The sequence below is a fragment of the Dendropsophus ebraccatus genome, chromosome 9, assembly GCF_027789765.1.
Source record: "Dendropsophus ebraccatus isolate aDenEbr1 chromosome 9, aDenEbr1.pat, whole genome shotgun sequence".
NCBI classification, from domain to species: domain Eukaryota; kingdom Metazoa; phylum Chordata; class Amphibia; order Anura; family Hylidae; genus Dendropsophus; species Dendropsophus ebraccatus.
The window spans coordinates 42,326,848-42,342,673 of NC_091462.1; the positions used below are offsets into that span (position 1 = coordinate 42,326,848).

General features: G+C 41.8%; 2 protein-coding genes across 3 annotated transcripts in view; one reads left to right on the top strand and one right to left on the bottom strand.

Annotated features, from left to right (window-relative positions):
• PCNT (pericentrin) overlaps nt 1–15,826 on the bottom strand; it is a 63,188-nt gene that overhangs the window by 46,132 nt on the left and 1,230 nt on the right. For both annotated transcript variants that reach the window (XM_069983088.1, XM_069983087.1), the window contains exons 2-12: nt 10,995–11,174; nt 10,469–10,630; nt 9,932–10,081; nt 8,163–8,327; nt 6,326–8,062; nt 6,157–6,240; nt 5,918–6,067; nt 3,465–5,379; nt 652–740; nt 463–574; nt 37–368 (exon numbers count right to left, since the gene is read on the bottom strand). In XM_069983088.1, the coding sequence (XP_069839189.1) occupies nt 37–368; nt 463–574; nt 652–740; nt 3,465–5,379; nt 5,918–6,067; nt 6,157–6,240; nt 6,326–8,062; nt 8,163–8,327; nt 9,932–10,081; nt 10,469–10,630; nt 10,995–11,174 (5,076 nt within the window). The remainder of the gene's footprint in view (nt 1–36; nt 369–462; nt 575–651; nt 741–3,464; nt 5,380–5,917; nt 6,068–6,156; nt 6,241–6,325; nt 8,063–8,162; nt 8,328–9,931; nt 10,082–10,468; nt 10,631–10,994; nt 11,175–15,826) is intronic.
• The window catches only part of C9H21orf58 (chromosome 9 C21orf58 homolog), a 42,429-nt gene continuing 28,516 nt past the window's right edge, over nt 1,914–15,826 (top strand). The window contains exon 1 of the mRNA XM_069983093.1: nt 1,914–2,003. The gene's annotated coding sequence lies outside the window, so the exon portion shown is untranslated. The remainder of the gene's footprint in view (nt 2,004–15,826) is intronic.

The window sequence follows — 15,826 nt, forward strand, 5'->3', positions numbered from 1 at the left end:
ATGTCTAAACTAAAATAGAATATACACCAGACTAACCTTGTGTTCCTCCAGCTGCTCTGTCAAGTGTTGCAGAATAAACAGCTTTTCACTTTCAAAAGACTCTTCTAAAGTCAAAGTAGAACAGTTCAGGGGAGTCATTTCCACCTTTTCCTCATCATTCATTTCTCTAAGACGCTGATGTAGAATCTCCAGCTCTTCTCTGTATGTCTCCTCTGCAGCGCTGGACTTCTGCTCAAAGTAAATCCTAAGCTCCTCCATCTCCTTCTCGTGTTCAGCTTTAAGCAGCAGTCTCTCCTGCTCAAAGTCTCTCCTCATCCTCTCAATTTCTTCTAACTGCGTGGAACGGGCAACGAGCTGCTCCTTTAGATCTAAAAATAAAAATATATATGATATCTTAATATACACCTATGAAGGAGGAGACTAGAGAGTCAGCAAGTTTTCAGCCAGCAATAAAAGGCTTACCATTAAGTTCCTGACGACTTGCTCTGGACCTGTCAATCTGGGACCATAAAAGATGAATTTCTTCACTGGATGTAATTTTGACCTCACTATAATTAATCCACCTTGTGTTTGTCTATTGAGAGAAATCCGCATTTCAGTGAAATAACTAAATATGTACAACAAAGAAAATACTTGACAATGACTCAATACCTGATACTGTTTTCCCTTGGTAACACAGTCACTCAGAACGTCATTCTCCAGCAGTTGTGCAATGTCTTCTGGCTGCCCATGGTCAAGTACTAATGAAAATAGGGGGGGGAGGAAAGATTAGTAAATAGAAAATTTCATATGCTGTATCTACACCGCATGTGGATCTGTTAGTCCATGCACTTAACGCAGTCTGTCAAGCTACTATTCTCCCTATCTATAAGTACCACATTTTCCGGCGTATAAGACGACTTTTTAACTAAGAAAGATCTTTTTAGTAGTCGGGGGTCGTCTTATATCCAGGGTATGGTTGCCCCATACGGTGGGGGAGCTGAAAAATGTCCACATCCCCACCGTATGGGGTGACCACTATTTAAAAAAAAAAAAAAAAAAACCCACACAGTTAACTCACCTGGAGCCCGTACCCGGCATCCGCGTGTCTCTCGGCCCATTCCCGCCGCAGGCAGTGCGACACACACCGACTGCGCCGGGAATCCCCGAAGCTCTCCCGAGCAGCCGACCGTCTCGTCAGAGAAGCTCACAGATGCTCGGCTGCCAGGAGAGCTTCGGGAGAATGATAGAGGCGCCAGAAGTCACCAAAGCCTCTGTCATTTTCCCGAAGCTCTCCCGGCAGCCGAGCGTCTCAGAGCTTATCCGATGAGACGCTTGGCGGCTCGGGAGAGCTTCAGGGATCTCCAGCACAGGCAGTGTACGTCACTGCCTGCGCCGGCAACGGGCCAGGAGTAGCACGGATGCCGGCAATGGGTCACAGGTGAGTTAAAGGGGTTGTCCGGCGAAAAAAATTATTCACAGAATAACACACATTACAAAGTTATACAACTTTGTAATGTATGTTATGTCTGTGAATGGCCCCCTTCCCCGTGTCCCACCACCCCCACCCGTGTACCCGGAAGTGTGGTGCGCTATACATTACCTGTCACGTGCCGACCACGGTCTCCGATCTTCAGTAGTGACGTCTTCTTCGGGAGGCCAGCGGATCTTCCCGAGTGCTGGCCGCCCTCTGCAGCGTCATCCGAAGCTCAGCCGCGATTGGCTGAGCATAACTGTGCTCAGCCAATCGCGGCTGAGCAGCTGATGACGTGGCCGCGTCATCAGCCGCTCAGCCGCGATTGGCTGAGCATAACTGTGCTCAGCCAATCGCGGCTGAGCGGCTGATGACGCGGCCACGTCATCAGCTGCTCAGCCGCGATTGGCTGAGCACAGTTATGCTCAGCCAATCGCGGCTGAGCTTCGGATGACGCTGCAGAGGGCGGCCGGCACTCGGGAAGATCCGCCGAACTTACGAAGAAGACGTCACTGCTGACGATCGGAGACCGTGGACGACACGACATGCGGTGAGTATAATGCACCACACTTCCGGGTCTAGCGTGGGTGGGGGGAAACACGGGGAAGGGGGCCATTCACAGACATAACATACATTACAAAGTTGTATAACTTTTTAATGTGTGTTATTCTGTGAATAATTTTTTTCGCCGGACAACCCCTTTAACTGTTTGCTTTTTAATTTAGCTAAAGTTAACCCTGCCTGACTGCAACAGGGCTTCAGTAGAACCCCTGACAATTTTCTTAAAAGTCAGGGGTCTTATACACCGGGAAATACGGTAAGAAGCAAGTATATTCCCTTAAAGGAGTTAAAGATTATCTGATTGGTTGTGGTCAAGAATGGAGTGGCAGTCAGACATCTGCAGTGCAGCTCCATTCAACTGCCTGACAAAAGGTAGTCAAGTATAGAGCTAAGCAATCTTAGGCCAGATTTACACATCCATGATATACAGCTTATTGTATATCAAGGATTGAAATCTGTCTCTGTCAGGACTTCCTGCATTATAATGCAATGAGCTCCCAAATGGCCAGAGCATTGCGCTACTGAACTGACACAGCTGTGTCAGCCCAATAGCGGAGTGCTTTAACTGTTCCAGAGGTCACTGTATCATGATAAATTATGATGCAGGGAGTCCCATAGAGTTCAGTTTGCGATATACAACAAGTTTACTGTGTGAATCAGGCCTTATTCAGGTATAGAGACATTTCCTTTGTTCCACTCGGTCCATCAGTAAGACAATCGCGTGATCAATTGGAGCCCTTTCGATCTACATTAACAATAAATGCTGTTCATAGGAGACAACATTTATTGCAACTCCTCTTGCACGTTCTATAGTTTTCTATTAAAAGGGAGAGTGCATGGCAGTAGGCCTCTGAGTCTCCTATCCTGTCGATTTAGGGGTTTTCAGCTATTGTATCAATACTGACCAACATAATCATCAAGTCAGTTTTATTGGGAGGAATACACTATAAGGCTATGTTCCCACGCTGTATAAACAGCCGCTCCCCGTGAACAGCCATTGTTCAACGATACCTATGCCCAGAATTTATGATCATGAATTCTGGACATTAGTAGCATTAGATAACGGCCATTCACGCGGAACGACTGTTTCTACAGTGTCTGAACAAAGCCTTAAACAGAAACGCTACCATATCCAAATTAGCCTTTACAATCGGCATGCTAAGACTGTACAGCATTAAACTATTACTTTCATGCAGCCTAAACAAGTGATTCGGACAGCCCCTGATGGCTTCTGCCTGCCCCACTTGCCTTGAGTGATAGATCTCTCCATATACTCAAACAGGGAGAGTTTAAGGTTGGTGGGAAGGGAAGTAGTAACCAGGGACTGTGCCAATAACTCAAGACTCATGCAGCATTAGCATAGTCATATGCTCCCTTTAAGGAAACGCTGAACACAGTATAGACACAACAGTATTTATGACTTGAACTCTGATCATATTCAATACTTTACCCATATGAAGCAGGGGACTGGACTCTCTTGTATGTTCACGATGCTCAGCAGTAGCCTCCGTCCGCTTCTTATGTTCATCCTGCAGCTCCTGCACATCTCGTCCCTTTATAAGCTGTGCAGTATCTTCTTGAGAATGCAGAGCTGCTGTGTAGTTTAGTTGTCCACCATGTTGTTCGACTTTCTCAAATAAAATATTTTCTTTTGCATGACTCTCTTCGATCAGACCAGCCTCTTCCTTAAGCAGTCCTTGGTGATGGCATTTAGATTCTGTATCATTTTCCAGGAGTATTTTAGGACTATGCATCTGCTGAAGAGAATCAGCCTGCTTCTCCCACTGTTCTCTCTCTTTGATATGAATATCATTCAGTCGCTGGATTTCAAGACAATGTTGTTGTTGTAGCTCTAATACCTGTTTTGAGCATTCTTCTCGTATTTGATCTATTTGCTTGAAATGTTGTTCTTGTTTCTGTAAGGAGTCTTGTAGTAGTTCTTCTCCAATGCGTTTCAACTCCTGTGAATGCTGATTGACCAGAAAATCCAATTCCTGGGAGTGCTGGTCTCTCTGCTTCTCCCACTCCTCATTTTCCAGGATGTGCTGCTCTTGTATTTCTTCTATTTCCTTGCGATGTTGCTCCTGTAGTTGCGTCATTGCTTCAGAATGCTTTTCCTGAAGCTGTGCAATTTCTTCATTCAATCTTTTCAGATGTTTAGACTGCTGCTCTGTTTGCTTCTCCCACTCACTTTTCTCCAGAAGATGAGTATTCTTTAAGGTCTCCATGTTTTCACACTGCAGTTCCAGCTGCAAAATATTCTTAGCATTCTCATCTTGCTGCCTTGTCCAGTCTTGTTTTTCCAGGGTGAGAAGATCTTTAAGCTCCGTCATCTCCTTTGAGTGAGCGTCCTGTAGCTGTAATAACTCTGCTGAGTGTTTCTGCTGAAGTTGGTCGATTTCATTCAGATGTAGCTTGGCCATCTGGGAAAGCTCTTTCTTTAGTTGTTCCAGCTCCTGGACGTGTTGGTTTCTTTGTTTGTCCAAGTCTTGTTTCTCGCTAAAATGATCCTGTTCTAGGATTTCTCTTTCTTTGTTATTTTGCTCTTGTAGTTTTGATATAGTGCTTGCATGCTCCTCAGAAAGCAACCTGATCTGGCCTGAAAGCTCTTCATTGTGCTGTAAAGTGGCTGAAAGTTCTTTTTGCATTTGTTCCATCTCATCACAATGTTTAGAAATTGTTTCTTTCAATGCAGTTCTTTTGTTGTCATTTTGTTCTTCTAAATGTAGCATCTCCTTTTTGTTGAGGTCACTTTCCTCTGAAGCATCTTTAAGTTTCCGGGAAAGTTCATCTTGCTTTATTTCTAACTGTCTCATTTCTTCTCGATGCAGAGCTAGCATCTCCTCTTTCTTCTCGATATGTAGGTCTTCTAAGTTTGACAAATTAGCTAAACTTTCTTCTTCTACCAGTTTGAGTTCCTCTGCCATTTTCTGCAAATTTTCCTGAGCAAATTCTTTTCGAAGCTTCTCTTGTTTCTCAATCAACTCAAGTCTTTCCTCCTCAAAGAGCTTTTGCATCAAGTCAACCTCTTTCCTGTGCCTTGCTTCCGATTCCAATGTTTCTGCTACATGTTTCTCCTTTAGAAGCTCGATTTCTTTCAAGTGTTGCGAGATTTCCTTTGAAAGTTCTTCTCGTAAATTCTCTAAAGCTTGACTGTGCTCATTGCGCATATGCTCTACTTCAAACTGATTCTTGCTCTGGAGGATCGTTAGTTCTTGTGCCCACCTGTCATTTAATCGCTCACGCAACTGTACCAAGGCATCATCCTTTTCTTTAAGTAGGTTCGACTGACTGAGTTCAAGATGTGCAGTGTGCATGTTGTTCAGACTAAGACGCAAGGCTTCCATTTCCATATTGTGTGCTGACTAAACATGAAACATAGCAAAGGGTTAAAAAGGTTGCATTAATGTCGTTATTCAGAACTAGAAAAAGCACAGCTACTTTCTTGCAAAAACAGCACAAACACTGTCCCTTAGGTAGCATGTGGTATTACAGTTCAGCTCTATTCACTTTAAAGCAAATGTACCATCAGGTACATTCACTTTAAGTATTACCCATGTATAGAATGGCGCCATTCTATTCACGGGTAGCTGGCCCCCAGTGAGAGGAAACCCCTGGCCTGCTACCCGTGAATAGAACGGTGCCGTACATGGGAACCGGGCCGCAGTTCAAATAAAAGACAGCGGCACCGGCACCACTCTATACATGGGTAATACTTAAAGCGAATGTACCTGATGGTACATTCGCTTTAAAGGAACAGAGCTACAAAACCATACCCACATAGACAAGAATGGTGCAGTTTCTGGAGAAAAAAAGGCCATCTTTTTATATATATACCTGGGCAACTACTTTAAAAACTGTATAAATGAAGAGAGCGTTAAACTTTAAAATTCTATGACATACCTGGGTCTGCTCAGTCTCTATACTATGCACTTTCTCTAGCTGTTGCTGAAGTTCCTCCAGTTTCTGTTTCTCTAAGTTCAGGTCTAAAGACATCTTTTCCAGCTCTCTCTCATGACTGTCTTTTAGAAGCACAATTTCACCTTCATACTCCTGTAGAAGACAAGTCAACAAAGTTTTCATACAACAAAACAAAGGACAAAGAATTCTGTGTGTTAAGGTTACTGCTCAGTGTCAATTACCTGCTTTACTAATGTAATCTGCTCCTTCCAGCTCTGGCCAGAAACCTCCATCTTCTTCTCAAACTCTGCATTCAGACGACTGACCTGAAGAACAAGTGAACAAAAACACAAACACTTTACCCCATGTTTAAAATGGAGAAACTCACAGGACAAACTCTGCTCTACTAACCTCTTCTCGCAGCTTATTCTCTAGCTCTTCCTTCACCTGCCTTAGTAAGGCAACTTCTTCCCGCAGGTTCTCCTCTCTCTGGTAAAATTCTGCCTCCTTGGCGCTTATCGATTCTTGCAGTAGCTGCAGCTCTACCCCTTTTAAGTTCAGTTTATTATCAAATTCCTGACGCTCAGACTCTCGACCTATTTCAGAGTTCTGAAAATTCTGGGTAAGATTAAGATGGCTTATCTCTAGACTTTTGTACGACTCAAGGGTTTTTTCCAAGTCTTTCTCTACAGCGGACAACCTTCTTTCTAGGGTAGCCTTCTCTTCTACAAGATGTGACAACTTCTCATCGTTCACAGATTTCTGTTCCTGGACCTCTCTAAGTTGTTGTTCTTGGTCTGTTACCTGTCTTCTTAGTTTATCCCTCTCTGACTTTATTTCCTCTAACATTCTCTGTTGTTCTTCCCAGTATTCTTTATTAGTTTTCTCCTCCAGTTCTAGTTTTGTAGCGGAAAGCTCAGCGGTCACATCCCTCCACTTCTGTAAGGCCTCAGCCAAAGCCTCAGAGCTTTTCTGTAACTGTTGTTCTTTGTCCTCAAGTTTTTCCATTAGGGCTGTGCATTTCTGAACCAAGTCTTCAGCTTGTACAGGACTAAGCTCAGCATTCTCATTATCAGTATTACTGGTAAGATAGACAGCAAAGGACTCTGGATCTAAAAGAGTACCTAAGGTGGCACCATCTGCTAGGACACCAGTGATGGGCATTGGAGAAGAAAGAAGATTCATATTTCCTTCCATTGTAGAATTGAAACTTTGCTCCAGTATAAAGTCACTATCAAGCTCAAACTTACTGTGTTCGCTTAAGTCTTCTCGACTATTATTAAGCTCATAAATCTCACCTTGGACACTTGGGATCAAGTACTTGTCCAATGAGGTCAATGCTGGTGGATCAACTTCATCTTCTGCTTTGTGAAGCTGGACAGCTATTGAATTCTCAAGTTCTTTTCTGGCTTTAACCCTGCTCAGGTTCTTCTTAAGATCTTCCAACTCATGTCTAAAATCAACTTTTGTATCTATATTTCTTTTATCAGTCACCTCATCATAAAAATAGTCTTCGGCATCCTGATCTTTTGAGATACTGCATAGCTGTTGGTTCAGTTTTGTTTTATCCTCTTCCAGGCTCTGTAGCCTCATATCATACATTTGTAGGTCTCTCTCATGCTGCAGTTTTAAGGCTTTGCTACTTTCAGCTTCTAACCTTAAATTATTTTTCAGATCTTGAAGCTCTTGGTTCAGACGGTCTTTCTCATGCTTGTCCTGAGCTGCAATCTCCTCTGCTTGCTGCAGTTTCAGAGTAAGATTAGCTACCATGTCATTGTGCTTTTGTTCCCAGGAAGATCTTTCCATTTGGAAAGCCTGCATTTGTTCATCTATCTTCATGCGTAAAGTCTCCCGAAGAGTTTCTGATTCTGCAAGTCTTTCTTTCAAATCTACAACTAGGGCAGCTAGAGACTCTTTGTCTATTTCACTGGCATCACTTGTAGAATCTCCACCACCAAGGTTAGTCAATGAGAAGTCGGTCTGAATGGACACAGAACTCTTATGTTTAAGTTGAGCGACTTCGTGATTTCTTTCAGAAAGTTCTTGCTGCAGGAGAGACACTGAATTTTCAGACTGCTCCAGCTTTTCCTGTTGCTCCTGCATCAAATGTTCAAGTTCTGCCACATGGTTCTTATTTTCTTTAGTTTCCTATAGGGCAACATATTGCCAGTAAGTTATCCGTGAAGACATATACTATAAATGTTGATCTTATACACTGTACAGAATAACTTTTTGGACTTATTCTTACCTTCTGAGAGTTTTCCAGCTCCCTTTCTAGTGCTTGTGCTCGTTTGTTTAATTGATTCATGACCTTTGTTTGGTTCATCAGACTGCTCTGGAGCAGGCAAAACTTTTGTTGAGCTTCATACAGCTCTGCTTTTCCTGGACTTTTGCCTTTTAAAAGTTTATTTGCCTTAAAGTGTAAAAAAAAAAAAAAAAAAAAAAAAAAAGGAGGAATGAAAAGGGAATAGTTATTTAACAGCACATCATACTATTTCCACTATGTTCAGGCCCAAACCCATCTCTAAATACGGCAGCTGTGCAGGTCACTTCCCAAATCCTTGCATAAGACAGGCTCTATCATAAATCCATAAAGTTATGGTACATTTACACAGACAGAATTATCTGACAGATCCTTGAAGCCATAACCAGGAACAGACTATAAACAGGGATCAGGTCATAAAGGATAGACTGGGATCTATACTCTTTTCAAATCCATTCATGGCTTTGGCTTCCAAAATCTGTCAGATAAATCTTTGTGTAAATGCATCCTTAGGCTGGGTTCACACTACGTATATTTCAATCAGTATATGTATATTTCCTTCAGTATATTTCAGTCAGTATTGTGGTCCTCATATTGCAACCAAAACCAGTGGATTAAAAACACAGAAAGGATCTGTTCACACAATGTTGAAATTGAGTGGATGGCCGCCATTTAATGGCAAATATTTGCTGTTATTTTAGAACAACGGCTGTTATATTGAAATAATGGCAGTTATTTACTGTTATATGGCGGCCATCCACTTAATTTCACCATTGTGTGAACAGATCCTTTCTGTGTTTTTAATCCACTCCTGGTTTTGGTTGCTATACTGACTGAAATATACTGACTGAAATATACGTAGTGTGAACCCAGCCTAAGTCTTGTGCATTGAGATGGAGATCACAGGGGGCCAGAGAGAGAAGTGAACTCCCATGCACTCCCTCTCCCAGCTATATCTAGCCATCAGTGGGTTTCTGAACACCCAGAATGTGATTGATTAAAACCATTTATTTAAAAAGGGAAAAGGGACACCTCAAGTATCAATAATAGTACATCTGTAAAGCAAATCTAAAGGCTTATATGCTCTGCATGATACTTGTGCTGGATCTCGCTGTAGCAGTAAAAAGTACTCAGAAGAGTATGCTGAAGTTTACTGTGGCTTACAGTAGGAAGTCTCCTATTCACTGCCCACAGAGAGAAGATATCCTCTTCCTCCATAGCACACTCGCATGCAAAAGCAGTATGGAAGACAATGGATGATATTTAGTTTTACTCGACTTTAGAGAAGGGTGTGTGATCGAGAAACTGATGAATCACTTGGGAGTTCTTGCTAGTTTCTTTACATTTCTAGCATCAGATTATACCTTGCCAGTTTTGATACAGTTTTTTTCCTACAGAACTATTATTTATTGGGTTAAATAAAAGTATTATACAAGTATAAATTATAATTTAGTGGTTAGCTTTACAGGCCTCCACCTTTTTGGAGCCAGTGCTAGTTCTGTTTTATTTAAAAAAAAAAAAAAATAATTAATAATATATATAAATATAGATATGAAATAAAAATGTGCAGATGCAAATACACTTATACTTTTGGAACCAGTTTGGCCATTAATTCTAGAGTTCCTTACTCATGTCATAGGACACTGACACGGTAAATGTTTGAGATGCCAGTGGAAAGAAAACTACAGGTACTAAACCTTCATTCCTGCAGTCCTTTGAAGAACAAAACTCTGTCACTTTGCTGTAATACTCACATTTTTCAGCTGACTCTGAATAGCTTGGATTTGGCTGGATAGGCCTAGAGCCTCTGCTTCCATTTGCTCATGACTCTGTAGTGCTTGCTGCAAGTTACTGGATAACTGGGTTATGATTCCATCCCGATCACACACTGCTGTCTGCATCACCTATATAAACAATCATTGTAAATAATCATTAATCCCAACATATTCAAAATTAGTTATTCTGAATTAGTGCTGATAGTTTTGCCACAAAGTAATAATTCCGCTCCAAGCTCAAGTGTCAAGAGGCCGGGCTGAGCTGCCGAAACTAAATTTTCCTCCGTGGTCCGCCTCCCTGCCCTGATATACAGAGCTTGGCTTAGGGTGCCAAGCCCAGTCTCCAAATCCTGTGCTGCAGCACCTAAGCAAGCCCGGCCCTTGACATGATGAATATACCCTTTAAGACTAGGTTATCTAAAAGGTTATCTCTGTCTCAACAATTCACCCTAAAATAATCTAACAAATATAAAATATACTGCATTCAAACTATGGTCATATGAAGAATTACAGTACCTCCTGTAAGAGATCAATTGACAAATTCTCTTGCAGTGGTGCTTGTGGGCCTGTGAAGCCATCTGTAAACCTATCCATGTCATCTGGTGTTGGCTCAAGTCTAGCTTCCAGGTCTGTAGTCTTGTCTGGCAATTCAGACGCATCCAATAAACTGTTCATGCTCTGTTAAAAGAAACATTTATGGAGCTTGTTAGGGTAATAGAGCTTTTAAATGGGCGGATAAGGCGGATAAGTCTCTACTGAAAGAAAAGGAATCATCAGTTTCAGCTTTATAATTATTTTCATATGATAATTTTTTTTTTAACTATATAAATATATATTACTGACCTACATAACAAAACAGCACCACCCCTGTCCTCAGGTTGTGTGTGATATTACAATTCAGCTCCATAAACTTCATTCACTTCAATGGAATAAACTGCAACCAAACCAAGGACAAAAGCGGTGCTGTTTCTAGAAGAAAGCGGGTATGTTTTTGTAAGCCTTGATAGCCCCTTTATGAATTAACAGTTATGTGAGCAGGTACCTCTGTTGTGATGTCTTCAGCCCCAGTCACTTGATCCCTCTCTGCATATTCTACTTTGGTTAACGTGCTCTCCTCCTTCGGAACGTCATTCGCGTGTACAGCCTTATTCTTCCTCTTCTGCGACTTTTTCTGCGCCTTTGAGCTTTCCCCTTTTGTTTTGCGCTGTCTGAAGTTAGCAAGCTGCACAGGAAGGTAAAGGATAGATAGAGTGAGAGGTAACTGAGGAACAGGTAACAGGGCCACAAGACGCTCATCGTTTTCATAAACAGAGGGGAGCACAGACGCAAGGGAAACCTGTGCAACATCATCCTTAAGCTTGGGAGTGATGCCGTCCATGAACAAGCATTATAAAAGAGGATATCCCAAGTGGAAAATCCCAAACAAATAAAGAGAAGACAGCTCGGGAAGAAGAGTGGAGAAATCCCGGCTCTCCAATGAAAATCACATATGGTAACCTAAACATCTCACTACGGATAAGTCATAAGAAGATTGAGAAGGATTAGGGATTTACATGTTCACCTGCTTATATATTACACAGGCATGGCTTGTGCCATACAGACATGGGCCTGAAACAGGTGATCATAACAATGGAGAGAATTGAAAAAAAAAAAAAAAAGGTTTATTTTTGTTATAACTTCTTTTTCTGAAAGATAGTGGGCATGTTTTTATGTTTTTTAAACCCAGACAAAGATGTTATGCCAAGATTCAACATAATTTCCCATAGATCAGTGGAACAGGAGCCCCTTGACCCAAGTGAATGGGGTGGTAGCAGGCTTGCCCAGCCACCACACCAGTGTCTATGGGTGAATGAATGGAGCAGTGCCAACTCCATTCGCTCATTAAACAAATTACCTCTGCTCTTGTGAATGGCGGTGGTCTCAGCAGTTAGACCCCCACCAATCAGGTAGTTATTCCCTATCCTGTGGATATGGGATGACCGCCTACACCCCCCCCCCACCACCACCACCACGCCTGGTGCCATGTCAAATTTTTGAATGACAGGAACGCTTTAAGCCAGATGCACCACTTTGCCTCTCCTGTAATGGTTTATCCATGGAGAAGTAGAATCATATAGGACATATACATTGTGCTGGTCTTAGTGCACAAAGGAGCCATATAACACCAATGTGTACGTATAGTGGATACCTGGCAGATTACAGGTGGTTCAGTGAGTAAGTGCTCCTGCTACACAAACGTTGTCTTATACTTTTGTTAGAAATGTCTTTAGCTCTTGTGTTCACTTACACAACCCTGATGAGGTTCTTGGCCCAGCTTCAGGGCTCTTATGAAACCATCTCCAACACTGAAGTCTATGAACTGTAGGACACATGATCAATAGCACAGCAAACTACAATACTCCATACAGAAGTTAGTTTGTTTTTATCCCTTGATTTTTCAGTGGAATCCTGTGGACTGAAGGCTGGATTTGCATTTTGGGAAACTCTTCCATCTCAAACCCCAGATTGATACCTTACATTTTTCAGAGACTGACCATATACATATATTGCAGACCGCCTTGAAGTTAAAAAAAAAAAAAACACACACACACACACAACAATACATACACAATGCATCAATGGCTTACATAATCCTAATGAAAATTTAAAAGGGGTTTAAAAAAATTCTTTCAGATCAACTGGTGCCAGAAAGTTATATAGATTTGTAACTTATTTCTATGAAAAAAAAATATCCTCCAGTACTTATTAGCTGCTGTATGTCCTGCAGGAAGTGGTGTATTGGTTCTAGTCTGACAGTGCTCTCTGCTGCCACCTCTGTCCATGTAAGGAACTGTCCAGAGCAGTAGCAAATGCCCCATAAAAACCTGTCCTGCTCTCCAGACTGGAAAGACTACCCAACTTCCTGCAGGACATACAGCAGATGATAAGTAATGGAAGACTTGAGATCTTTTTCAGATAAGTAAATTGCAAATCTTTATCACCTGTTAATTTCAAAAGGGAAAAAAATGGTGAACAACCCCTTTAGAATCTGCAGGTCTTTTTTTTAAATGTGTATAGCGGCCGTTTCTTATGTATCGTTGGAGGGGGGGGGGGCGCCATTTCTACAAATCCCACACACCCTGCTGCTACCAGTCATAAGCTATTTTCTACATACAAATGCCCTATGGAAACAGACAAAACAAAGAAGCTATGTGAGCATACTCTACAGAGGAAAACAAAGCAGGACATGTCCCAACCTTTCTATAAATGTCACTGATGTCATTATCAAAGCAAAAAACAGTTCTCCCTCTCTACAGAGACTCAGCTGAGCTCAACGCGCGCTGCTCCTCTAAGCTCCGAGGCCATGAAGAAAAGCGCCACATTTGTATATGCAAATTACTAAAGCCTGGCCTGCGGTGTTACTGCTGTTATCCCCAATATCCCTCCTCTCAGAGATCTAAGAAGCTGAGGGAGTTGTTTGCTAGCGGACTTAAGCTGCTTTTACACAGAAAGATTCGTTTGAGTTTTCGCGATAACGATCGCATTTGAGCGATCAAGCGACAAGTGAGAAATTGTTCATTTTGATCTTTCAACATGTTCTCAAATAGTCGTATGTCGTTCGCTAAAAATTCGCATATCGCTTTGTGTAAACAGTCTTTTACCAATTCACCCTATGCATGAGCTAGGCTTAAGCGATCTTAAAACGATAGCAATAACGATTTTTTCAAACAATGCATCGTTCCGTCTAAACGCTAATCGTTATAAAAAACACATTGTTATTTCGATTGGGTGAGTTATCACTCCGTGTAAACGCAGCATTAGACTTAGCATGTGCTGCTGCTGAGGGAACCTTGGTAATCCATGATTTTTCAGTGGTTTTCTAGGACTTTTATTTTGACTGATTTCCTTAAGACGGCCAATGCGTGTGTGATAGGAGGGGGTCTAACACTCAACACCCTCACAGATCAATGGTCAGTCATGGTGCTTCCACATACAGAGAGCAGACAGCGCCATACATTGTGTAGTGGCCATGGTGCATTAGTGCAGCTCAGTTCCAATTGCAGGGAATACAAATCGTTACACTTCTACAAACAGTAACACAATGTAAGGATAGGTAAACAATAAAGAGGCTGCAGTACACATTAGCCCCACCCCAACTGATTTTTTGGGAGGCTGGGGGTCAGATCTCAAGCTGAACTACCATTGATGGTCACCAATATTTACCAGTTGGGTATCCCCTTTATAAAGAGTACCTATCATTTCAACAACTTCTGACGTGTCATAGTAAAGGCAAGGGCAGTCAGTGAAGGTTGTCTGTCTGAAATTTACTCCAGCATTTTGTGTGGATATAGTGGTAAATATCAGTACAGAATCTTAGACAGATAGAATCACCCGTCTAAACTTATGCTGGGTTTACACGGAACGATTATCGTGCGAATTTGCATGATAATGATCGAATTCGAACGATAATCGTACATGTAAACGCAGCGAACGATCGAACGACGAGCGAGAAATCGTTCATTTTGATCTTTTTACTTGTTCTTAAATCGTCGTTTGCAAAAAATTCGCTGATCGTTCCGTGTAATCAGTCGTTCACTGATTTTACCTATGTGCGAGATAGGCTTAAGCGATCGAAAAACGAATTTTCTGTACGATATATCGTTCCATCTAAACGCTGATCGTTATAAAACAAAAATTGTTACTTCGAAATCGTTAATCGTACGATTGGGCGAATTATCGCTCCGTGTAAACCCAGCATAAGGGTCCATTTACACAGAAAGATTATCGGACAGATTATCTGACAAAGATTTGAAGCCAAAGCCAGGAATGGATTTGAAAAGGAGAAATCTCAGTCTTTCCTTTATGACCTGATCTCTGTTTATAGTCTGTTTCTGGCTTTGGCTTCAAATCTTTGGCAGATAATCTTTCTGTGTAAATGGACCCTAAGGGGTGCGATTTTTAACGATTGCAAACAAGATTGTTTATCGTTAACCTGAAATCGTTCACCATATTACACAGAACGATGGTCGTTAGATACGATCGTTACTATGATCGTTTATTCCTTCTGATCTCAATGAAAACAATGGACAATGTGCAATTACAGTAAACGATTAGTGAAAAAATGTGGAACTTGAGCAAACGATTGTGGAATTACAGCAAACGATTAACGATAATTTTAGGTTCAGATCTAATGATCAAACGACATACGAACGATTTTTCAATCGTTGCCTGCAATTACACAGAACGATCATCATTTAAATTCGAACGATATAGCGATTTTTCGCACGATAATCACCCCGTGTAATAGGGCCCTAAGAAGCGCTTTGTTTAATCTGCATGCAGCTTATCAGCCGTCTGCCTCTCAACTATGCCTGCCAGGAAAAGCTGGATCCAGTTCTGGGAAACTGGATCTACACACACATTAGATCCAGGAGCTTTCTGCAGTAAAAAATGACATCCTCTGGATTTAAAAATCTACATTACAGATCATAACATCAAGCACAATCCAAGTGGATTCCGCTTGTCATTCTGCCTGTCCTATTGCTTCAATGGGATTTCTCATGCACCTCTGCCCTCCACTCAAAGAATTAAAATGTTCATACTTGGAGCAGAGAGAAGACGCACCCACAGAAATCCCATTGAAGCAATAAGACAGGCAGAATGACAAGCGGAATCCACCGCGCAGACTCCGCTTGTAAAAATCGTCTCTTTTACTCAGTGCGCAAGGGCCCGAATAACTGACTATAAAACGTTAGGTGGGAACATCAAGCCTATGGCACTCCAGAACTGCCAATTTCTCATCCTTTCTAGCTCATCTTAGCACTCGGCACACCAGGGATTTCTAAACAAGATTTTGAATAGAACATTTACCCCCATCCGGCCTTGTAGTCCTCC